Genomic DNA, 26,508 nt, shown 5'->3' with positions numbered 1-26,508 from the left:
TGAGCCAAACGCAGGCAGGTGGGAATAGTGTAGATGGGACATGTTGGGTGGTGTGGGCAAGTTGGACCGAAGAGCCTGTTTCCATGTTGTATAACTCTATGACTCTATAATGTCCTTGATGTGGAGGTAGTTCCAAATTGAAGGAGTGAATATTGTTAAAATGAGAGATAGACATGCAGAGTCTGCAACACTTTGTTGAAAAGCTTTAGGGAATTGGAGAGGAATTTTTCATAGTTTTGCATGAATTGTAAGCTTTTAAAAAATCCTCTTCTTTAGATCCCCACCTCACCCGACTCCACCACCACCTAGCAGATGAGAAATCAAGAACTACTAAAAGTAATGAGTGGGATGATTAGAGGGGAATTGAATGACACGTTAGTTTTAGTTTGATGATACAGTGTGGAAACAGGCTTTTCGGCCCACCGAGTCCACACCAACCATGTCCACACTACCTCCATGTTATCCCACCATGTCCACACTACTTCCATGTTATCCCACCATGTCCACACTACTTCCATGTCCACACTACTTCCATGTCCACACTACTTCCATGTTATCCCACTTTCTCATCCCGTGCACATTGGAGACAATTTACTGAGGTCCATTCACATACAAACCTGCAAGTCGTTGAGTTGTGGGAGGAAATGGCAGCTTCCAAAGTCAGGATCGAACCTGTGTCTCTGCTGCTGTGAACCATTGGCTCTACCAAATTTACCACTATGTTTAGTTTACCTTAGTTTAGTTTAGCTTATTGTCAGTGACATTTATTTTTTTTGCATGCTAGTCAGTCAGTGGAAAGACTATACATGATTGCAATTGAGCCATCAAGGGAATAATGTTTAGTGCAAGATAAAGTCCAGTAAAGTCTGATTAAAAATAATCCAAGGGTCTCCAATGAGGTAGATAGTAGCTCAGAACTGCTTTCTAGTTGTTGGTAAGACAGTTCAGTTGCCTGATAACAGCTATCCCTGAATCTGATGTGTGTTTTCACACTTCTGTACCTCTTGCCTGAGGGGAGAAGAGGGAGTGACCAGGGTGAGACTCCTTGATTATGCCGGGACGAGGCAGCGTGAAGTGCAGATGGAGTCAATGGAAGGGAGGTTAGTTAATGTGATGGTCTGGGCTGCGTCCACAATTCTCTGCAATTTCTTGCGGTCTTGGATGGAGCTGTTCCCATACCATGCTGTGATGCATCCCGATAAAATGTTTTCACCGGCGCATCTGTAGATGTTGGTGAGAGTTGTTGAGGACAACTCCAATACCACCCCAAAGAGTAATAGGATCTGGATCTCATTGGTTAACATTGCAATGAAGGTAGAAACTCTCATTATTTAAAAAGTGCACACCTGAGCAAGCACTCGGTTCAAGGTAGGAAGCAAGCATTGTCGGACTTCCTCTTTTTCCCTTTGCAACGGACACAATAGGTAAATCCTGTGAAATCCCATGACTCCATGTTTTCTACTCTTCGGTTTTCAAACAGATGTAATAGGGTGGTAGAGGCTGCAATGATAGAACTCAGAGGTTTTTACTTTACGTTTGGAATTAGAAGAAAAACAATCACCCCAAGATGGAATGTAACAAAGAAAGTCGACCTCTGTGATGGAGGGTGCGTGACAAATGGCGAATGGTTCTACTGGCTGAAGTAGTGCCATCTGGCCTGGAGATCACTTCAAATTCATTGACATGTGCGTCACAGCCGGGCACAGGAAAATTAGCCAGGAAATAAAATGCTAAAAATGTTTCTGAAGTTATTTGTTTTACATTAAGTTGTCGGCCCCTAATAACTCGTGACTCACAGTGAGATCAAAATCCCTTCCTCATCTGTTTTATTGTATGGTATCCCTGGATAAATGTCCACCTGTGTACACTTGGCAGGGAACACAGACTGAGAGCTTGTGTACACGCACGCCATAACTTTCCACTGAGAGACTAACATGGATTTTTTTTAAATTATCAGCATTTCAGATAAATAACTTGGTTTACCATAAATGTGATACAATTTTTGGAGTCCGTGAATCTACAAGAATAGACGCAATAGGCGTCTTACCTAAACAAGTCTGTAGGCAGTCCCTAGACTACAAACAAGGCAGTTTGTAATTTCCATAGCACTGTACAATCACCCACGTTGACATCGGAAACAAGCCGGCAATGGCGGCACTGCCTACCCAGATGGCCGTGCACTGTAGAAAGTGCCCCGAATGCAGCCAGATGCAACTGAGGCAGTTAATACTCTTAGCGAGTTAATTTGGGCAAGGGATGGGGATGGTGATTTGACTTAGGTAACATCAGACCTACATAGGTCTTCACAGAACGTAACCCTTCCGCAAGTCGGGGAGTGCCTGCACATACATTAATTGGTGCCCACTTAGCTGAGTTTGTGGTCAGCCCCATTCCTGATGTAAAATGTGCATTGCTCTGAGCACCTCAATGCACTAGCACAGGATTTCCAGTTACATTGAAAGTCCATTACCCTGGCAGCACTGTTGCTGATCACCTACCCAATGTACATTTCAACTCAAAGCGAAAGAACATAACTTATTTTGTTCTCATATGTCAACGTTGAATATGTTCTTCTAAACAATAATGCTTTCTTGAGAAATGTTTGAGCACCCTGTACTTTAGAGATACAATGTGGAAACAGACCCTTCGGTCCACCGAGTCCGTGCTGACCGGCAATCACCCCATACACTAACACTATCCTACAAATTAGGGACAATTCTAGAAATTACCAAAGCCAATTAATTGACAAACCTGTACGTCTTTGGAGTATGGGGGGAAACCGGAGCACCTGGAGAAAAACAACGCAGTCACGGGAAGAACATACAAACTCCATGCAGACAGCACCTGTGGTCAGGATCAAACCCGGACCTCTGGTGTGGTAAGGCAGCAACACTACTGCTGAGCCACTGTGCCGCCCTTGTAACTTGTTACCCCCTGGAAATTTATCATCTAAATGTCTAATATGGAGGGCCGCATGCAAACTTTCATTCGTGTTTTGGTGAAGATACAAATTTAGATGTACATGAACTACATTTGAAGTCTGAAGAAGGGTCCAACCCAGAAACGTAACCTATCCATGATCTCCAGAGATGCTGCTTGACCCGCTGAGTTACTCCAGCATTTTGTGTCTATGTTTCAACACATGAAGCTGATGTCTTCACCTAGTAATAAGTGTGTAATACTATTTGACCTTCTCCCAAAATTAGGCTGCATGGTAGTAAATAACACAAGACCTACCTTACTCCCAATAACCATGGTATATCCAATTTTAAGTCTGTTTATTTTTCAAAAATAAATTTCTAAATAAAATACAGAGCAGAATGTAGAGAATGGGGAGAAATGTTCTCCCGTAACCAAAGTAATTCATCCTTGCTCAGTCTTTTTCCAATCACCGTTTACTTATCAGGGCATTTTCTTGAGGATTATTGTGAGAAAAATGGCTATACGTTGTCCATATGCAACCAGTGTTCTCTTTAGATCTCTGGTTGACATTTGCATTTCATCAGGAATTAAGAAGATGAGTGCAATGAAGCCAAGTACTAAGCATTCACCTTCAGTACATTCACAGCCCCCCCCCCCCCCACCCCACTAGCAGCACATTCACAGCACACCCACTATTCGCAGCACAGCAGCACACCCCTACTAGCAGTGCACCCCCTACTAGCAGCACATTCACAGCACCCCTCTACAAGCAGCACATTCACAGCACCCCCCTGCTAACAGCATATGCACAGCACATCCCACCTAGCAACACAGCCACAGGCAGAAATTCAATGCTCCCACTACTAGTATAAATCAAAAATCTTAGGTGTGTTTCTTCAATTCAAAAATACGTTCCTAAATAAAATACAGAGCATAATGCGAAATTGACATTCTGAAGAAGGCCACAAAATGCTGGAATAACTCAGCGGGACAGGCAGCATCTCTGGAGAGAGGAAATGGGTGACGTTTTGGGTCCAGACCTTTCTTCAGACCGTCACCCATTCCTTCTCTCCAGAGACGCTGCCTGCCCTGCTGAGTTACTTCAGCATTTTGTGTCTATCTTCGGTGTAAACCCACATCTGCAGGTACTTCCTACAGTCAGAAGATGAATTCTGACCCAAAACGTTGCCTGTCCATTCCCTCCACAGATGCTGCTTGACCCTCTGAGTTCCTCCAGCACTTTGTATTTTGCCTAAAATTCCAGCATCTTCAGTTCCTTGTGTATCCCACTACTAGCTTGATTAAAATTATTTAATTTGCATGTTATGAATGATAATTCGATAAAACTGGTTAAAAAACTCATATTCTGTTGTTACATGTGCAAAGTATTATCTTATTGGCAATTGACTTTATTAATGATACAACAGGGAGAACAGGAAGAACATGTTTACCAAACAGATTCCATTCCCATGGAATAACTGTCCCCAGCATGAGGAGCAAGTCTAAACAGTCTTAAATTATAGAATAAGAGAATATTGTTCAGTACAATGTTATCTCAATCATGAATCCAAAAGGGATGGCATTTGTAATGAAACAGACTTTTAAAGTATTACACATTTCTCTTTTTCAACAGTTTTTAGAAATGGGTCATCATTTTCTTCTTGGAAAAGTAATACAATAATAAATCCTATCTTGCAGTTGCTGAAAAATCAGTTTTACTATTATTTAGATGATGCTATCTGTGCAATCTATCTATATTATATTACTAAAACTCTCATATTGTATATATATGCGTATATATATATATATTGCATTTAGTATGTTACCGAAATACAGCCAAAACGGTACATGATAGTGCGACAATTTTAGCACCACCTTAATCACCATTGTCCTGCGGATCAAATGGTTGTTAGATGTTAAAAGTTTTTCACTTTTTAAACTTTAAAAATCACCTTTTTAAACTTTAATAAAGCCCTTCTCCACTTACCCTGGCCGTCAGCCGCGTTCGAGCTGCTGCTGAGCCGTTGAGCTGGGGGTGGTGGGGTGGGGGGGGGGGGGGGTTGAGGGGAGGAGTGGGGATGGAGTGGGTGGGGGGTGGCGGGGAGGGGAGGAGTGGGGGAGGGGAGGGTGCTACACCAACGCAGGAGAGCTTTGGGCCCAACGGGTCCACCCTGTTATAGTAATAAATAAAAACCTTTACGAATGGCACATATTTCCATTCCAAATTAACTCTTGACGTGTTACAACATTTGCATCATGTTTTTATGTCAACATTTAGAATGGGAAAAACTCACAGCAACTTTTGGTTGCCATGCTAGGGCTAAAGCATTAAATTCTACCACAATATTCCTTACCTGAGGAGATGACACAAAGATGTGAAACAAAGGCAAAAATAGGATTTGTGGGTAAAATAGCAATACCTCTGTCCCTAAAATGAGTTCCTTCTATATTCACACCTTTACTTATTTTATCTCCTTCTCGTTGGGTGTATAAAATCCCAGTGACCATAAATGGCCTCAAAACCCATAACAATATTGGGCTTAAGTGGCTCCTTGGATCCAGTCCTTGGTCAGTTCTGAGAAGGGAAGAATGGTGTTTCACCCTCCCACAGAACAAATATCAGTGGAAGGAGTTAAACCCAAAGATACTAGAGGAACAAGATAGACCACTCAACCCTAAAACCCGTAGTATGTCATGGCACCATTTACAAAGAAAAATATCAAAAATCTGTGAATTGATAGATGAGAAATATTCTGCATTTTAATGGTATCATCACACATACTGTTCCCCCGAAACACTGATTACACTGCGAGAGGCATAATTTAGTTTTGCCTACTAAAATGGCTCCTTGGCCTACTACACATCAGTATAGGCGATGTCAACGGAGTCGTGTAGGAAAATAACTGCAGATGCTGGTACAAATCGAAGGTATCACAAAATGCTGGAGTAACTCAGCAGGTCAGGCAGCATCTAGGAGAGAGGGAATGGGTGACGTTTCGGGTCGAGACTCTTCTTCAGTCTGAAGAAGGGTCTCGACCCGAAATGTCAACGGAGTGGTCCATCTTGTTCCACTAGTATCTTTGGTTAAACCTGTTTGCAAGGAATCACAACATTGTTGTTTTGAGAGAAGTAATGGGTGACGTTTCGGGTCGAGACCCTTCAGTCTGAAGAAGGGTCTCGACCTGAAACTTCACCCATTCCTTCTCTCCAGAGATGGTGCCTGTCCCGCTGAGTTACTCCAGCATCTTGTGTCTACCTTCGATTTAAACCAGCATCTGCAGTTCTTTCCTACACATTCTTCTTTTGAGGAAGAATAAGGAAGTTTCCATCGTTTTGAAATTCTTCCACATGTAACATAGAACATGGAACAGTAGAGCAAGAGCCCAGGAAGAGGTCCTTCAGCCACAATGTCTGTGTCGAACATGATGCTAAGACCAATTCTTATCTGCCTACACATAATCCATATCCCTCCATATCCATGTGCCTATCCGAATGTCTTTTAAGTGCCACTTTTTAAATCTTTTATGTCTTTTATCTGCCTTTTGTCTTTTATCTGCCTCCATCACCACGCCCGGCAGCACTTTCTAGACTCACCATCGTCCGTGTAAAAAAACTTCTTTAAACTTTGCCCCCCTCACCTTAAAGCTAAGCCCTCTAGCATTTGCCCCCCTCACCTTAAAGCTAAGCCCTCTAGTATTTAATATTTCCATCCTGGAAAATAGGTTCTTACTGTCTACCCTCTCTATGCCCCTCAAAATGTTATGTAACATTGAGGTTGATTCTGGGTGAGTTTATTAAGGAGGTTTTACAGCAAAACCTTTAAACAGTGCTGCGTCTGAAAGGATAGTTGTTCCCAATCTCATTGTACCCCTGTACAATGACAATAAAGATATATTGTATTGTATTATTGTATTGTACAGTCAAAGTAACTGCAGGAAAACATAAAGTCAGGCTAAAACAAAAGAGCAAATAAAGCATCAAGCTCAGACGTGGATTGTGGCTTCCGAGCTGCCCCTGAACACAACGGCCTGCCGGGTCCTTCTTCACGGGCAGTGAGCCAGGCCTGCCATCTGTTTCATCTTGCAGGTACAATATACTCCAAGGAGAATGTGTAAAGTCATACAGTGTGGAAACAGGCCCATCGGCCCAACTTGCCCATACCAACCAACATGTCCCATCTACCCTAGTTTCACCTGCCTGTGTTTGGCCCATATCCCTCTAAACCTACCCTATCCATGCACACGATTAATGTTTCTTAAATGTTGCAGTAGTGCCTGCCTCAACTACCTCCTCCAGCAGCTCGTTCCATACACTCAACACCCTTTGCGTGAAAAGGTTATCTCTCGGGTTCCTATGAAATCTTTCCCCCTTCACCTTAAACCTATGTCCCCTGGCTCTCAATTCCCCTCACTGGGCAAGAGACTCTTTGCATCTCCCCGATCTATTCCTCTCATGATTTTGGACACCTCTGTAAGATCAATGGGCACTAAAATGTGCAGATTCCTATTTCAAGGTAAAAAACGAGCCAGTACCGAGCAAACAACTCCCTGCAACTCCAAGATGAGTAATCACAACATAGCAGATCTTTCCGAATTCATAGCAGCAGCTGGAAGAAATGAATCAGTAAATAACTCTTTAATTCGTACTGGAGGAAGGTGCTTGTGGCCACTGAGTATATGTTCCCCTGTGTGAATTTAGATGAGTTTAAGCTGGGGAAGGGGAATCCCCTTCGCAATACTGGCATCAAACCAAAATGGGCCTATTTTTCTAGCGAATGCCAGTGTACTATTTCCCGAGGATGCGCTAATGTGATCATGCAGTGCAATGTCAGCGATCACAACACAACCTAACTCTGTGTGTGTGGTAGCAATTCGACCCCCAACAACAAGGCTTCTAAAATTGTCTGGAAGAATTCAATATGCAAATGGGTAATTTAGCAAAGCACATACAACGTAACATTTAAACTTTTGCAATAGTTTATCCGAGAGTTGAGTCAGCTGTGACCTTTTGCAATAAATGTTGAAATTGATTTTACTGTGTTTCATGTTTTTGCTATGCTTCATGTAAAATAAACACTGTGGGATCTCCATTGCATTTGAGGGGAGGATCACTTTCAAGAAAAAAAAATCAGAATATCTGTTACTGGTTTGCTGCCAGGTTGATAAGTTGATTCACATTTTCTGATTTAGTTCAATAGTGCTTTATTTGTTACATATATGCAGCTGCACAGTGAAATTCTTTTTGCATATATTAAAGATGCTGGCGCCGCCATTTTTGACGGGATTCTTCAAAGTCCAAAGTCTGGTCGGCCCTCGAGCTCGATGTACTGGAGCAGTTCCCGTGAACCCCAACATCGGAATCGCCTTTAGTTGCAACATGGGTTTATTGCTTAAAACATTCATCAAAATGCAGAGGAAACAGGTCAGTGCTTCAAAATGACCAATTACTCAAGGTTATACTGTGCACTTCATGAGAGATATGACGGTGACGGCACGGTGGCGCAGCGGTAGAGTTGCTGCCTTACAGCGAATGCAGCGCCGGAGACTCAGGTTCGATCCTGACTACGGGCGCCGTCTGTACGGAGTTTGTACGTTCTCCCCGTGACCTGCGTGGGTTTTCTCCGAGATCTTAGGTTTCCCACACTCCAAAGAGGTACAGGTATGTAGGTTAATTGGCTGGGCAAATGTAGAAAAATTGTCCCTCGGGTGTGTAGGATAGTGTTAATGTGCGGGGATCGCTGGGCGGCGCGGGCCCGGTGGGCCGAAGGGCCTGTTTCCGCGCTAAATCTCTGTATCTCTAAATCTAAAAGAAAACAATTATTGCCCAGTAGATTTGATTGAACGTTGATGCGAGGAATTGCAAATGCTAATTTACAAAAAAAGGCACAAAGTGCTGGAGTAACCCAGTAGGTCAGGCAGCATCCTTGGAGAACATGAATAGGTGACATTTCAGGACGAGACCCTTCTTTAGACTGGTGATGTTTTGGGACGTGATCCTTCTTCAGGCTGGTAATTTTTCGAGTTTGAGTCTGTAAAAATGTCCGGATCCGAAACATTACTTATCCATGTTCTCCAGGAATGCCCTCTGACCCACTGATTTACTCCAGCACTTTGTGTCTTTTTGTTGATTGTATTTTGATAGTTACTTTTGGTTGAAACTTCTCCTTTGCTCTCCCATGTCCAATTCAAACCACTGATTCATTTTCACAATGCCATTGAGTTTGATCTGTACAACATCCCTAATTCCCTCAACTCCTATCAATACCCTTAAACAGTTTTCAGAAGTAATCTGAATCAATTCCCTTCTTCAGACCTCTTAAATTAATTCTGTGAATGTCCAATTTTTTTCACTTTCCCAAAATCTTTCTCAAATCCACTGGTGGGAGAGTCTAGGACCAGAGGCCATAGTCTCAGAATTAAAGAGCGCTCTTTTAGAAAGAAGGTGAGGAGGAACTTCTTTAGTCAGAGGGTCGTTAATCAAAGGGCTGTGGAGGCCAAGTCAGTGGATATTTTTTAAGGCAGAGATAGACAAATTGTTGATTTGAACGGGTGTCAAGGGTTATGGGGAGAAGGCAGGAAAATGGGATTAGGAGGCAGAGATCAGCCATGATCGAATGGCGGAGTAGACATGATAGGCCGAATGGCCTAATTCTACTCAGATAACTTGTGAATTGTGGCCAGCTATGGTGGGCTTACTGCATCCATTCTGACATGTACGGTAGCTTCCATAAAAACTAACCTTCGATAAAAAAGTGTACAGCCTTTTCCTGCATCCTTCCTTGCCACCTTTATCTCTTTGGTTAGATCCATACCTTGCTTCAAATGTTGACAAGAGCAGGAACTTTGTAATTCACAGAGCCAATGATCTCTGTCGCAATCTGATATTTTCCTTTGGGTCGTTATTTGAAACTAATTGAGGTCAATGAAACACAGTTACATCTCACTTTTTCATAAAGTCTTCCTAGCGAAGTCAACTTAGAGATTGAAAAACAATTTCTGTTGAGTGCAACTTTACCCCACAAAAATAATCAAAGAAGAACAGACATTAGTTTGCCTAGACAAGGATCACTGTATTTCAGAAACATTTTATTTTCTTGAAGCAGTTCGAGAATGTTGAGCCAAAATGAACTCAGATACTCTATATTGGTCATTGGAAGCACAGAATACTGAGAGTGTGGCTAAAAGGTGGCACATTCCATCTTCCAGCACTAACACCCCTTTCATAAGATGCAATAAACCATTCAAAAATGAAAAATCAGTAAAAAGTACAAGACCAAAGGAAAAAAACCATTAAAGCAAAATAAAACGCAATGATATGAAAAACTCAATTAAGAGAATGAAATCATTAAGAATAAAAGCAATTTTATCAACTTATCCCGGCAGTAAATTGTAGAACATACAGCTACCATTCAGTAAAGAAAGTGTATCGTCTATGAAATGAAAATTAATTGTCTGAGCGACTTTTGCTCTCTCAGGCAACTCTCTGCTTCTAAGATATATTATTTTAAGATACCAAAAACGTTAGTAAACTAGTGATAGGAACTTTTTTTCCATTGTTTGCAAGCAGAATGAGGTCATTATTTCAACTAGAATTAAATAAAAATTGGATAAGGATCACATTTAAAGTTTCTGGGAGAAATTGGTTAAGGCTAATAGTTCTGTAAACTTGACGCTAAGACAAAGCTGCTTTTTCTGTTCAACATAAATGGTAAAGCCACTGTCCAAACAAGAGTTATGCCAATACCCACTTCCTTCTACATTAATGCCTTACAGCTGTTGGTGAATGGAAGAATGGGATAGTGTGGTCTGCAACGTATCCATATCTGATGCTAACAGTGCTGCTTTATGAAATACAAGGAAGTATGCGTGTGCGGAGGGCAACAACCTCACTGGTTTATCCATCCCCTCTGTAAAGTGCTATATCTCATACATAGAGTAAGTATATAGGATGTCGACAATTTATTAGCCTGATCCAAAGCAAGCAAAACGTGCCAACTAAGTGGAATCATTTCAGCTTCCCAACACCACATTTCCTCCTTCAGCCCTGTCCACTGAAAACAGAATCTCCTGGGACCTCTCAAACAACTTACCATTAAGCACCGGCGGGATGCATGGAGAGTGAAGCAGGGCATCGGCTTACAGGAGACCTTATTTAGGCACACGTTTACCAGGTTATTACATAACCAGGAAGGAGAAGTAGGACGAGTAATGACTTGCATTTATGAGAAAAAAAAGTAAGTCGGTAGTCAGTCAGTCAGGTATTATGATCAGGCATACTAAATTAACTTAGCTGCTTCATGGTATGTAGAGTTTTCACAGAACACCAAAATGCAACCAGGGGCAGTATTCAAGGATTACTGCCTTTAAATCAGAAGGTTTTAATTGCACCGTTCATCCGCAATGGTGGCTTAATTTGTGATAATATTGCTTTTGCTTGCAGGGATTTTTTTTAAAAAGTATTAGTTTGCAGCTAGACAATTGGATGCTTTTAATATTTGCACTTTTTTAATATTTTGAACTAGGCCACTATCAATTTGGCAGAATTAAAGTTATAATTGCAAATTAAAAACTTTTAATTGCAGTTATAACTTAAATTCTTTGCACTGGTATTTATGATGTGAATAGATTGGTCAGTGAAAGATTTAAACCATTGACTATACATAAAGCTCTATGTGCAGGAAGGAACTGTAGATGCTGGTTTAAACTGGATAGACACAAAATGCTGGATTAACTCAACTGGACAGGCAGCATCTCTGGAGAGAAGGAATGGGTAACGTTTCGGCCAGACCCGGAGTATAAAGAAGGGTCTCGACCCGAAACGCCACCCCTTCCTTCTCTCCAGAGATGCTGCCTGTCCTGCTGAGTTACTCCAGCATTTTGTGTCTATATACATAAAGCTGGATGCAATTAGGCATAGTTGACGCAGTACAATTTATGCGTTCAGGATTTATCGGAGTTATCAGAAATGTCACAAGGATTGGTTATCAAAACACAATTTGGAGAGAGGTTATTCCACATATGGAAAAATATGTCAGTCGCCTCAGATAAACTCTGTAAGTACCTTAGCACCTCTGAATGACGCCTTGTCGAATGTGAACGGACCCAGGCTACAAATTGATCATCTGTGCAAAAGGCGCATTATTTCCATTAAAACATAATTCTACCGCATGCTGCGAATCCACAGAGAAAGTTCTAAAGACTATAGAAATCAGTGTGCATTACTGAAAAGTAATGCACATTATATTGCTCGCTGGGTGGAGTAAACATTTTCAAATCTTTTTTTGTTCACCAGCCTCCTTTAAAAAAAGCAGAATTTCCATAGAAATCCAAACACCAACAGTCGAATCTCACGGACCCCACGATTCACATTGATCCGGGGTGCACACACGCACACACACACGCACATACACACACACATACACACACACACACACACACACACACACACAAAATTCACTTTACTGGTCTCTCTCTCCCCCCCCCCCCCCCCCCCCCACCTTCCAACGAATCTATAGTTTAGTTTATTCATTGGCACTTTCTAGCATCGAATATCATCTTTGGTAAAGGACTCGTGTCAATCTATCAATCGCTTTTCATTGTCCCTAGTTAATACTTTCCAACCCATAAATATGGAAAATAACCACATAACTTACAGGCAACAAAAGCAAACGGGTTTAAGTAGCCGGAACTTTGCATCCAGCTTTTGTTGATTTGGTGTGATAAGTGTTTTATTTTGGTTTTCAATGGAGATTTGACAATGAAATTGCTAAAGTGAGCATTTGTGTGCATTTTTGTTTCGGGATCTTTGCACTTAGTTATTCAAGTACTTGTTGAATCACGCGTTCATTAAAGAAAAGTTAGAAACCGTAGCGCTGGGTTTAACCCAGATGAATGCAGTGCTCGGAGACGTAGTGAACACGAGATTTCCCCAACTCCCCACCAAAAACCACGGAGGGTATTTGTTGTTGGCAAATATAATTGTAAACTTGCAATCATTTGATTGGTGTTCTGTTTTCACAGAACTGCGTCGCGTCACACGGCCGCTGTTGGGGACGTAATAAAATGCCTGGGTTTTTGTGTCTGGTGATGTAAGTGCACTCGTTAGCCGGCTGGGGAGAGGAGAGGGGAGGGGAGGGGAGGGGAAGGAGAGGAGGGCGCACTGAAAGGCAACACACAGAGATTTTAAAAAAGAAAGTCCGGTCAGTCCCACGCGGGGAGGAAAGCGACACCCCGGGGTCCTTGCATAGCCTATAAAACAGAGCTGAGCACCTCAACTCTCCAGCTGCAGAAGCACAATACTCATCGGCCTTAAACCCCAGCGCACTGCCAGTGAGGCGCGCCGGGTTGTACGATGGGTCGACTTGGAGGTTCCCCTGTCTTGTTGTGGGCGACCTGCCTGGGTCTGGGGTTGGGTCTGGGTCTGGTTCGGGTGGTGGAAGCCGCTGCCTGCGAACCCATCCGGATCCCGATGTGCAAGCCGATGCCCTGGAACATGACCAAGATGCCCAACCATCTGCACCACAGCACGCAGGACAACGCCGTGCTGGCCATCGAGCAGTACGAGGGCCTGGTGGGCATCAACTGCAGCCCAGTGCTGCTCTTCTTCCTCTGCGCCATGTACGCGCCCATCTGCACCATCGACTTCCAACACGAACCCATCAAGCCGTGCAAGTCGGTGTGCGAGAGGGCGAGGGACGGCTGCGAGCCCGTCATGAGAAGGTACAACCACACCTGGCCCGAGAACCTGGCCTGCGAGGAGTTCCCCGTCTACGACCGCGGAGTCTGCATCTCCCCAGAAGCCATTGTAACAGCCGATGCACCCGGTGAGTTTCTCTCCAATGGACTCAACTCACACCGAGTGAAGCAAGCCCCACTGAAATTGATTTCAACGGGTGATTGGTTTCATGCCATGGAATTTTGTCCTCCAGTTATGGAAGATAAACTCCCATGCACCAAATTCACCTTCTCGTGTTAGTTCTCCGGGTTGTTAATCAAATAATTATATGAAAGCATTTCTAAACAGTTGTCAACTTTTCCAACTGTAAGAACGCGGCCGCTGTGGAGATGTTCCAACTAACATTAAGAGATCAATAATGCTGAATTATTTAAGGACGATTATTTAATGAATTCGTAACGAGTAAACATAGCGTGATTTGTTACATTAACTGCTGTATGGCAGTGCTTTGGAAATGTTAAACATAACTAATAGAAACAAAATCGCCCATTGCATTTACATATAAATTGTCTTGTCTTGCTGGTGTTTAACAGACGAAGAAATTAGTTCATCATATTTGATGCTGATAGTTTAAGATACGTCGACGTATGGCTTTATTTTATTTGTAAATAACATGTTGCCTGCACTTTGGATGATTTGGCTGCGTTTTATGATGTTCGTAAGGCAGCTCCTCGCATATAACTGAGCTCCTTTTGTTTCTTTTTGTTTGAGAAACAGTTCCGGACCTGTCCGTTCATTCTTCCAGTAATACCTGCAGAAACCTGGGAGGTGGTAAGTCGTTTCAAAACGTTATTTATGTCGACACATACCAACATGCACAATACGACCCGACTGCGTGGAAAATGAACCTGGTCTACATACATGTCTAAAAGTGCACCAAAGGCACTCTTCAGTTTTGCGAATTTCCATCATAAGTTATCATTGAACTGCAGGGGTACTTGAAAGGACATTTTTCCCCCTTAAATTGATTTGGTCATCCGAACCAATACTTTTACACTATTGAATGAGCGTTGAAATTAGTTAGCCGAGTAATTCATTCTGAATGACAATGACGGACCAGCGATAGAGCAGTACGGCACGGGAACAGACCTATCGGGCCACCTTGTCCACAGCTCATATATACTGTCCCCATTCACCAACACTTGGCCGTAATCTTCTGCGCGTTGCTGATTCAAATGCTCGTCTAGAGGATTGAAAGTTGCGAGAGTGCCCGCCTCACCATCTACACAGGCATTCGAGACTCCAACTATCCTCTGCGTGAATAGAAAAAGCTTCCTTGAGTCCCCTCTTGTTTGACACCCCAAACCCATCCGTGCTATTGGGAGTAAGAACGTTTCCTGCAATCACAGCCCTCTCACAATGTTACACCTCTTTCGCGTTCATTCTCGGTTTCTTTAGCTCCAACGGACACAAACCCAACCTATCAAATCCCTCCTCAGAAATGAAACGCAACATCTCAGTGAATCTATGTGTCTCTTCCCCAGTGCAATCACCCCCGATGGTATGTTTTAGTTTAGTTTAGTGATAGAATGTTTGATAGAATCTGATAGAATCTGGTGATCAGAATGGTTGACTTAGGTCACATTTCAATCAAGTCTACGTAACCACGAGAGATAGTTAATTACTGAAATAAAACTTGAAATGCTGAGAATGAAACAGTCGGCAAGTCATGCAGCATCTACGGAGAGAGAAACAAGAGCCTAGGGTGGAAGACTAGCGCCGGATACATTTGACAGGTTTTACTTGTGCAAGCCGGCGCGGTTCTGCTGGGCATTCTGTCTCACATTCCCAGCACCAGCACAGTGTTTCCCAAGTACCGCGTTGTTGCTAATCAATCACGCACTGATCAGGTACTGCGAGGAGGCAGGGGACGGGTGTCCGGGGCGAAGACGGCGATAGGTTATGACATCAACAGGCATGTTATATGTACCACATTTCTGGCATCTACCAATGGCCTGGATAGAGCGGGCGTGGAGAGGATGTTTCCACTAGTGGGAAAGTCTAGGACCAGTGGCCATAGCCTCAGAATAAAAGGACATACCTTTAAAAAGATGAGGAGGAATTTATTTAGTCAGAGGGTGGTGAATCTGTGGAATTCATTGCCACACAAGGCTGTGGAGGCCAAGTCAATGGATATTTTTAAGGCGGTTGACAGATTCTTGATTAGTACGGGTGTCAGGTGTGATGGGGAGAAGGCAGGAGAATGGGGATTGAGAGGTAAAGATAGACCAGCTATGGTTGAATGGTGGAGTATATTTGATGGACCGAACGGTCTAATTCTGCTCCTATAATCCATGAATTTATGAATGAGCTGAATGGCTCTGAGGTCATCGTCAGGCCTGGTAGCAAAACATGTGGATTACTGAGCGGGGCATTGGACGAATGACATACAATCGCATTCCATTCCATTTTCTACCCAGTATTAACAATGATAATTTAGTTGAAACCAAATCCAATACTTTAACGCTTATAATGTTGTTCTATAATAGACCGAAGGGTCCCGATTCCAAACGCCACTTATCCATTACCTCCAAAGATGCTGCTTGACCCGCTGAGTTCACCCAGCATGCTGTGTTTTGCTCAAGGCGCCGGCATCTGCACTCCCTTGTGTCACTAAATGCAAGGTTTTGCTTTGCGTTGCTAGAGTGCCACTGGATTGCAAGTCGTTCGATCAACACCGCACCATACAATACAATACAATATATCTTTATCGTCATTGTACAGGGGTACAACGAGATTGGGAATGCGCCTCCCATACGATGCAATAAATTAATTAGCTAGTCAGTATTAATTTAAACAACCCAATGAAACAAATTAGAACAGTTTTAAAACAGAATAAAGTGCAAGTAGATCTGTGCCGGATCACTGTGCGATGTGACCATCCGGCTCAGCAGGACCGGTTCATAGCAGCTATGGCCCTGGGGATGAAGCTGTTCCTGAGTCTGGAGGTGCGGGCGTAGAAGGCTCTGTAGCGTCTGCCCGATGGTAGAAGTTCGAACAGACTGTTGCAGGGGTGTGAAGAGTCTTTGTGGATGCTGGTGGCTTTTCTGAGGCATCGTGTGCAGACCGGTCATAAGACAAAAAGTGCCAGCAGCATCTCTTCAGACTCCGAAGAAGGGTCCCGCCCGAAACGTCACCTGTCCATGTCCCCCATTGATGTTACTCCAGCATTATGTGTCTTTTTTCCACCCTGTGAACCAGCATCTGCAGTTCCTTGATTGTGTCTACTCCACGCCAATTATCTTCCCAGAGACACCTTTACGTTGTCTAATGTGGAACAGGAAAGCAGCTCCCGTGTCACTCTGCAACAGAATAGAAATCAGTGTACCTATCCCATGGAGATTGAATGCGTTACCTGTCCGATTACGCGCTAGAGTCTGGAGTGTGACTGCACACACACCAGGCGCTACTAACTGGACGGGAGAAACGTTGCGAAATGAGCAATGTCTATTTCAATGGCTCTCCAGTGAAACTGCCCGTCAATGTCATTTCACACAGTTGACACCCAGTAGCTCCACAATGAGTGGACGAGGGAGTTATTGTGATCATTGTTTAGCAATGATTCTGAAGAGCCATCACAAATGTTAGTCACCAAACCTAGCGCAGTGGTTGAAGTGTGCCCTCCGCAACTGAACGTGGATGGCCGAGGTCTGGGACCGCAGAGGCGAGATTACACGAGAGACAGGGAGCAACCCGCTTAACCCCCCCACCCCCCACATAGTGGAGGTTGTGCAACAAAGCGCAATGTGCAAGGCTGTGAACGGTCAACGCAGAAAGTGCCCCAATGAGTCAAAGAGACTGGAGATGTGGAAACGTTAAAAGATGACCACACCTCCGTACCCCAATGCGACCCCCAGCATTAAATCAGCGTCCCCTCCAGAGGAGGCCCGTGGTATTGTAAATGGATACATTTTGATTTTTAATTTCGCGGGGGGTCACAAATCAGCTGTTAGTGCGCTACAATAGCAGATTGATTGCCCCAAGCTCCACTTACTGAAGTGCTTGCTCCTGGCACTGCTTGTTTTGTTCCGGGCGCGGACTCTGTGCCTCCCAATAAATCACGGCTTCCTGCCTGCCTGCCCCTGCCCGCCCGCAGCACAGTGCGCCTCTCTCTATGTAAGGGGGCCAGAGTTAAGCGGCAGTCACCAGGGAGAAGAACCGCAGGCGGGCGGCAGAACAGTGCACGCCCAGAGGATGAGTGCGTGCCCCGGAGAGGATGTTGAGGGCAGACCTCCACCGTACCGTGGAGGGAAAGGGACGATGGCTGTGTGGAGAGGTGGACCTGGAGCCATCGTGTGGGTCAATTACAGACACACTCAAAGACACAAGGAACCGCCCATGCTGACATCCTGAGCAAACCACACAAAGTGCTGGAGTAACAGCGGGCCAGGCAGCATCTGGGGAGGGAATAGACAGCCGACGTGTCGGGTCTTCGCGGGAGAAGGATATCCCGAATCGAAACGTTGTCCATTCATTCCCTCCTCAGATGCTGCCTGGCCCATTGTTACTCATTTACCGTGAACAGTCAAGAGTGTTTTATTGTCATCTGTCCCAGACAGAACAATGAAATTCTTACTTGCAGCAACACAACAGAAAACGCAAAGATAGTACTCTGTAAACTATATTTAAAAAGTTCAGTATAATATATAAATATATAAATACATTTATTATACACACATACATACGCGTAAAAACAAACACAATTTTATCTACAGCGAAACATCCTCTGATTCAGAGTCCACCAAATTTTGCAGTAAATGAGTATCAGCGGAGAGTGATATATTTGTAATTGCCCTGCGTTTACTCCTGATACATTTCCAGTGGCGGTGTCTCCATGCACCAGAGCCCCTGCTCCATTTGATGTAGAGCTCGCGAGATGCTGTCAGGATAGCACAGCAATACATTTTGTGCAAACAATGCGCCACTGCTGGAGGGGAGTAATATTTATAGCGGTGAATGGATGCCAACTTTACATCTCAAACACAATAAAGTGACCCTGAAGACCGACACAAAATGCTGGAGTAACTCAGCCGGACAGGCAGCATCTCTGGATAGAAGGAATGGGTGACGTTTTGGGTCGAGACCCTTTTTCAGACGCTGTAAATAAAGTGACCCTGTTCAAGTATTAAACAGGCTCGCCTCTCTCCCTCTGTTGCACAAACTTTTTACATGTCCGTTTTCCAAACTGTTTTTACTGTATCTCTTTATACACAACATTTATACCCTAACAAGTCTACTAGTCCCACCCCAAAACGTCCCTATCCATGTTCCCCAGAGATGCTGCCTGACCCGATGAGTTACTCCAGCACTTTGTGTCTTTTCATGGTAAACCAGCATCTGCAGTTCCTTGTTTCTACCAGTTACAATCCTGCCCCGGGTAAGGTGGTGAATCCTGGTGTGCAATAAGGATAGCCACATGCACCGAGCACGCCAGACAATCTCCACACGCTACCCGTATACTCAGCTCACTAAGAGACCCACACGTTCCTTGCATCATGAGTCACTAAAGAGAGAGACAAAAAGTCGGAGTAACTCCGTGGGTCAGACAGCATCTCTGGAGAAAAGGAATTAAGTGACGTTTCGGGTCGAGACCCTTCTTCTTGGCAGCAGTAATAGGTCTCTGATACTCTGATTTCTGCTAGAGACAGATGGAACATTGAGGCAAATAAGGTCATGGAAAAGAGACAGCACATGGTGGGTTAACAAAACTGTCCTGCGCAGGCATTTGGCTGATGGGCCACATGACCATCACAAAATTAACTATGTTCAACAGAAAATGTTCTAATTTCTTTACCAGAGATGTCTGAATATTCTTCTGCATTGAATGTCAGTTCACTCTCAGTGGGCAGATTTACAAATGCCTTCATAGCTGGAAAGTACGCAATGTGGCCATTGCTGGCTTGTCGCAGTAGAGTTTCCAGATACCTATATAAATGTACAGTTAATTAAGGTTGCCCATGAACATTTATAGATAGATAAGGCACTTTTCATAACTTGAAATATACATAATTTGAATACTTACCAATTGGTGTACAAGCTAGTTATGGTCGGTTCACCATGACTATCTAAATGCTGTGTCTGTTGGAGAAGGACATTGTTAAAAACTCTGGTAATATCTATCTGCACATAATTTTCTATGGATTGAAGTACAGTCATGTAAGCTTTCACGCTTGTCAGAAGCTCGGAAGGCTTCGCAATCTCCTGTGTAGCTTGATTGTACATCGTCATTCCCACAATTGACCTAAACTTGAAATCCAAAAAGCATGTCATAAAGTTAAACGATGATAGGCTTGACCCAATTTTCTGCAAAATTATGGGTGCAAAATTAAATTGAGTGACTAGAGCACGTGAATGCTATTAAATAAACAAATATGAGTAATATTCTCAATGACCATTGAAATTATTCCTAAGAAGATAAATGCAAAGACTATTGAAGTCATACAGTTCTTTCATTTCCTTTATATTCTCTCAGTTAAAACACCACTGATAACCCGAATAATCAGAAGCAAAGTCCATCAAACTATATGCCGGATTGATTTTTAGACTGATTGCCCAAAATGAACAAATACAAATACCCGTAGAACAGATGAATTACAGATATGAGCCACGCCCAGGTTCCTGGTTTGTGTGCACCTTATAAATGCAGCACCAGTGGGAGAGGGGGTGAGTGGGGAGTGAGAGGGAGTGCGAGGGGGGAGCGAGAGGGAATGGGGGGGAGCGAGAGGGAATGGGGGGGAGCGAGAGGGAATGGGAGGGAGCGAGAGGGAATGGGGGAGTGAGAGGGAGTGGGCGGTTAGTGGGTGTGGGGGGGGAGAGTGGGTGGTGGGTGAGAGGGAGCAAGGGGAGAATGGGAGGGGGTGTTGAGAGAGAGTGGAGGGGTAGTGGCTGTGTGGGGGGGGGGGGGGGGGTGAGGGGGAATGGGGAGAGAGGGTGGGGGAGAGTGAGGAGCGGGGACGACGACGAGGGAGTGGGGGAGGGTAAGAGGGAGTGGGGGTTGAAAGGGCCCAAGTTCCCATGGGCACTGCTTTGTGAATTTGGGACGGGTTGCAAAGTGCCATCTTTGCCAACATTTCCCTGCAACTCTGCTTTGTCTTCAGATAGCTGCAGGTGCCCATCGATGAGGCTCACCCAGAAAGTTTACCTGAAGAACAACTACAATTATGGTAAGTGCTCCCCTTGGCCATTTGCCAACCTGTTCAGTCACCACTCGGCAATCGGGCTGGTGATTCAGCCCCTGTTCAGCTCCATCCCTCACGCTATCCGTATCATGATGCATACGACAGACTTCTTCGCAATCTATGCTGCCTACCTGGCTAGCACGCAACAAAAGCTTTTCACTGTACCTCAGTACGCGGGACAATACACTAAACTCAACTACCGTTCAAGGTTGCAGAGATTATGGCCATTCGTTAATCCGTACTTTAGCCTTAAAATCAAGGAATATGGGGAGAAAGCAGGAACAGGGTACTGATTCTGGATGATCAGCCATGATCATATTGAATGGCGGTGCTGGTTTGAAGGGCACCTATTTTCTATGTTTCTAAAATGCCCACTAAAGAACTGATATATTCAAGTGGTGATGCCACTAACATTAAATGTAAACATACAAAACACTCCAGTCACATGTGGGAGAGTAATATCCATGGGTATATTTCCTTTGCCTGTTCGGATTTCATCGTTGCTAAAGTAATCCCCAGTTTATTAATGGAAATCCAGGTTGAATACAGAGTAACAGAGATGCTGCCGATGTCTCTGTCTATGCGGGCCGTTTATAGTCGGTACACATATCAAGATCTTTTTTACAGAGAGACATAGAGCTTTGCAACACAGAAATAAGCCATCCAGCCCAAGTATCAATGCTGACCAAGCTGCTTGGCCTCGGGGCGGCTGCGTTAGTTGCTGCCTGACAGCGCCAGAGACCCAGGTTCAATCCTGACTATGGATGCTGTCTGTACGGAGTTTGTACATTCACCCCGTGACCATGCGGGATTTCTCCGGGTGCTCCGGTTTCACCCCATATCCCAGAGACGTGCAGGTTTCTAGGTTAATTGGCTTCTGCAAATTGTTGCTAGTGCATCGGATAGAATTAGTGTGACAGTGTGATCGCTGGTCGGCGTGGTCTTGGTGGGTCGAAGGGCCTGTTTCCATGGTGCATCTCTAAACTAAATTCAGCTGGTACCACTTGACAATAGACAATAGATAATAGGTGCAGGAGTAGGCCACTCTTCGCCCCTGCCTTCAAACCATTCCTATCCATGCACCTGTCCAAGTGCCTTTTAAATGTAATTGTCCCTGCGTGGACCTCTTCCATAGGCAGCTCGTTCCATGACTGCACCACCCTCTGCGTGCATCTCGGCTCCCTTTTAAATCTTTCCCCCTTTCCCTCTAAACCCATGGCTCCTAGTTTTAGACAATAGACAATAGGTGCAGGAGGAGGCCATTCGGCCCTTCGAGCAAGCACCACCATTCAATGTGATCATGGCAGATCATTCACAATCAGTACCCCGTTCCTGCCTTCTCCCCATACCTCCTGACTCCGCTATCTTTAAGAGCTCTATCTAGCTCTCTCTTGAAAGCATCCAGAGAATTGGCCTCCACTGCCTTCTGAGGCAGAGAATTCCACAGATTCACAACTCTCTGACTGAAAAAGTTTTTCCTCATCTCCGTTCTAAATAGCCTACCCGTTATTCTTAAACTGTGGCCCCTGGTTCTGGACTCCCCCAACATTGGGAACATGTTTCCTGCCTCTAACGTGTCCAACCCCTTAGTAATCTTATATGTTTCGATAAGATCCCCTCTCATCCTTCTAAATTCTAGTGTATATAAGCCTAGCCACTCCAGTCTTTCATGATACGACAGTCCTGCCATTCTGGGAATTAACCTGGTGAACCTACACTGCACGCCCTCAATAGCAAGAATATCCTTCCTCAAATTTGGAGACCAAAACTGCACACAGTACTCCAGGTGCGGTCTCACTAGGGCCCTGTACAATTGCAGAAGGACCTCTTTGCTCCTATACTCAACTCCTCTTGTCATAAAGAACAACATGCCATTAGTTTTCTTCACTGCCTGCTGTACCTGCATGCTAACTTTAAGTGACTGATGAACAAGGACACCCAGATCTCTTTGTACTTCCCCATTTCCTAACCTGACAACATTCAGATAATAATCTGCCTTCCTGTTCTTTCCACCAAAGTGGATAACCTCACATTTATCCACATTGAACTGCATCTGCCATGCATCTGCCCACTCACACAACCTGTCCAATTCACCCTGCATCCTCATAGCATCCTCGTCACAGTTCACACCGCCACCCAGCTTTGTGTCATCCGCAAATTTTCTAATGTTACTCTTAATCCCTTCATCTAAGTCATTTTAGAATCTCTTGCCCTGGGGAAAAGCTATGGAGTTCCGCACCTCGCTTGTAATACTATACAGTAGGGCGGGGATTACTCAGTTCACAGTTCCACGGAGGATGGAGGAACAGAACTGTCTCTAAATGTTGGGTTCCCTCTGACCAACACTCCCGAAACCCTGAATTGTTGTCATAAGGAATAGTAGAATTAGGCCATTCGGCCCATCAAGTCTACTCCGCCATTCAATCATGGCTGATCTATCTCTCCCTCCCATCCCCATTCTCCTGCCTTCTCCCCATAACCTCTGACACCCGTGTTAATCATGACTTGATTTAAACGGGTGTGTTTTTGTTTGGAACTGTCTTTCTCTAACTGGAATTTCATTGCAGTTATTCGAGCCAAAGTGAAAGAGGTCAGGAATAAGTGCCACGATGTGGCCACAACGGTGGAAGTGAAAGATGTTCTCAAATCTTCTCTGGTGAACATCCCGAAGGAAACGGTGACGCTTCACACCAGCTCCGCCTGCCTGTGCCCTGAGATCAAAACGAACGAGGAGTACGTTATAATGGGCTACGAGGACGAAGAGAGGGCAAGGTACAGTGAACAAGCTGGCCGCTTGGCGCCGAGCGCTAATGGTTCATGCTAGTCACCACTAAGCCAGATGGTTTCATTGTACATTTCTTGCACAGGTTATTGTTGGTGGAGGGTTCCATAGCCGTGAAATGGAAGGATCGACTTGGGAGAAGAATCAAGGTAACATTCCAGGCTTATTTCTTGTGGAGCTTACAACCCAATTGTATGAACCGGTTAGGTAACTACATATCCCTTCCCATTCCCATCTTTGCCCATATGATCTGTCTCTGCCCTCAGGGTCATCTGGCACAACTGACCCTGCATGAACCTTTTTGCTCTTTACCTTGTTTCTTTTTTTTTCCCTTTTTGGTGTTTTTGTTTACGCCGTGTTTTATTTATTTTACAGCAACGACATGGAAGTGGCATTCTTAATCTCATTGTACTTGTACAATGACAATAAAGATATATTGTATTGTATATATTGTATTGTATAACCCTCCCTTCTTCCTTCTACCCAACGTGGACTCGCACCTATTTCTCTCCCTTCCACCTACATTCCTTTCTCTAGCTTCACAATTTGCAACTATTTAATCCTTTTGTCTCACACCCTCAACTGTTTAGTTTAGAGTTACAGCACGGAAACAGGCCCTTTGGCCCACCGAGTCCACACCGACCAACGATCCCCGCACATCAACACACACTGGGGACAATTTACACTTATACCAAGCCAATTAACCTCCAAACCTGTAAGTCTTTGGAGTGTGGGAGGAAACCGAAGGTCTCGGAGAAAACCCACGCAGGTTACGGGGAGAGCGTACAAACTCCGTACAGACAGCACCCGTAGTCGGGATCGAACCCAGATCTCTGGCGCTCCAAGCGCTGTAAGGCAGCAACTCTGCAGGAACTGTAACAACTCTAGTGCCTGCCCCAACTATTTCATCTGGCAGCTCACTTTTCCTATCCAGGTAACTGTCCAAGTCCCTTTGAAATGCTGTTATAGTACCTGCCTCAACTACCTCCTCTTATAATCACCATTTTCCCCATCATCTGGCAGCTCATTCCATTTACCCACCATCCTCACGTCCGAGCTCTGCTGATTCTCTGTGCAAATTCCTGCTTGGTCCCCCACTGGAATGCCAGCTTGAATATTTGTGCTGGCATCTTCTGGACTGGGACTCAAACCTATAACCTTCGGACTCGGAGACCCAGCTCTCACTGTGACAGCGAACCTAATTTGGAGAAATGCAATAGAAAAGTAACAATCTCACGGAATTGCACCATTGCTAATTACGCCGGCAGATGTAAGCCACTAAACTGGTCTTTTGTCAATATCAGAACTGGGATCAGAGGCTGCGCCAGAACAGAAGAAAAGGGAGAAGCGGCCAACAAAATGGAAGGAAACGTATTCAGCCGAGAGATACTGCAGTCGCATCCAAACAGAGAAACAAAAGGAGGAATGCTAAACAAGCACGTCAGTAAACGTTTTGCACCAGAAGTCCTTTGGACAGTATACAAATGTATGCATTCTTGGAGTGGCACAAGAAAATTGCACTATTGCACGTATGTCCTAATAACGACTATGAAATTTTAGCTATTCTATAACTTTGTCCTTTGTCCTTTTTGCACGGATGTTAGTGTGATCAGAAACAAAGCAGCATCAAATCCCTGCACTGTACTCATTTGCGAAGACTGTCCCAGAGTATGTTGGGGAGTGGAGTCAATGAGCTGCTTTTAATCCAATGGTACACATGTATTGCATTTCTAGGTTACATAACCAGAGACTGTGGTCACATATTCAGTGAAAGAATGTCTGAGCAAGGGTCTGTGGTGTGTAAGGATCAGAAAGTTCAGGTGCAGTTGATGTCTGAAGGCCAAGATTGTACAGCCCAAAACCAGATTGTTGCATGTCTGATCTGATGAGAATAAAGTTACCGCACGGCTGGCTCAGTTTGGTCAAGATTGTGAGCTAAAAGGTTTAGGACGACCAACAGCACTTGCAAAACAAACACTGGATATAACATGCCAATATTATTTGGTCGCTTGTTTAATCAGCCTTATCCAATTATATCTACAATTAGTAATGGAGAAAATGTACAAACTGCAAGATGATTGTGGCATGGAAGGAACAATGCTTGCATCAAATTAGTTTTAACATTTTATGTTTTATGAACTATTAAATACATTCCTTTGAAAATCATTTGGCTATTTTGATTTTATTTTGAAAGCTCACTACAGTGTTACAAACATACACGCACATCCGCGGTTTATCAGTGATTTAATAATAGTTTAATTTGAGCATTCAGATAGGGACAATGCAAGAGTGAGATATTTATAAAAATAACCACTTAATATTAGTTTCAGATTTCAACATATTTAAAATAAGTCAGTGTAATATTATGGAAATGATTCAGAATTTTGCAGATTGCAATTTTCCATTTTTAATATAATGAAGCATCACAAATCATGCATCAAATAACCATGTTTTTTTCCCCCTTTATTTTGAATAAATAATTTTGACTCTTTTCTTAATATTCTGCTTTAATTGTCAAGGCCAAGTATATACGAGGAGCTTTTGCAAGACCAATCTTTTGCTACTTCTTGGAAGATAGAATTTAATATGCGAAAACAATGATTTACTTTTCCAAACGAACATTCTAGGTCTGTAAAACTATCAGTTTAGCAAATCAGTGGAAAGAGCCAAAACTGTGCAACTGGATTCTCGTAACAGTTTAGGAATTTGAACCCAAAAAGCATTTGGGGGCTGAGCAAATAAATATCTCTGGTTACAGGCTGCTTTGATTAAATATAAATTCAAGCATCTAGTTATCCTGTACAACTATATTCACTTGAACATTTGTTCATTTTAAGTCAAATTAGCAGGGTAAACAATGACAATAATCAGACTATGGGGTTACTTTAATGT

General features: G+C 43.8%; 1 protein-coding gene across 1 annotated transcript; it reads left to right on the top strand.

Moving 5' to 3' along the window:
• The first annotated feature begins 13,048 nt into the window (after positions 1–13,048).
• frzb (frizzled related protein) lies at positions 13,049–25,782 on the top strand. The gene is made up of 6 exons (XM_078404052.1): positions 13,049–13,744; positions 14,374–14,427; positions 20,754–20,819; positions 23,402–23,606; positions 23,702–23,765; positions 24,921–25,782. Exons 1-6 carry the CDS (start codon positions 13,273–13,275, stop codon positions 25,062–25,064), a joined length of 1,005 nt encoding a protein of 334 aa, XP_078260178.1. The 5' UTR covers positions 13,049–13,272; the 3' UTR covers positions 25,065–25,782.
• Positions 25,783–26,508: the final 726 nt, after the last annotated feature.

The sequence above is a fragment of the Rhinoraja longicauda genome, chromosome 8 (assembly GCF_053455715.1).
Source record: "Rhinoraja longicauda isolate Sanriku21f chromosome 8, sRhiLon1.1, whole genome shotgun sequence".
Lineage (NCBI taxonomy): Eukaryota > Metazoa > Chordata > Chondrichthyes > Rajiformes > Arhynchobatidae > Rhinoraja > Rhinoraja longicauda.
Note: the sequence above shows the minus strand (reverse complement) of the source record. Positions and strands in the feature narration are given on the sequence as shown.

Coding starts and splice junctions, on each gene's coding strand:
- frzb (XM_078404052.1), top strand. CDS start 13,273: ATGGGTCGACTTGGAGGTTCCCCTGTCTTGTTGTGGGCGACCTGCCTG. Junction 20,820..23,401: donor GAAGAACAACTACAATTATG/GTAAGTGCTCCC, acceptor ATTTCATTGCAG/TTATTCGAGCCAAAGTGAAA. Junction 23,766..24,920: donor GACTTGGGAGAAGAATCAAG/GTAACATTCCAG, acceptor TGTCAATATCAG/AACTGGGATCAGAGGCTGCG.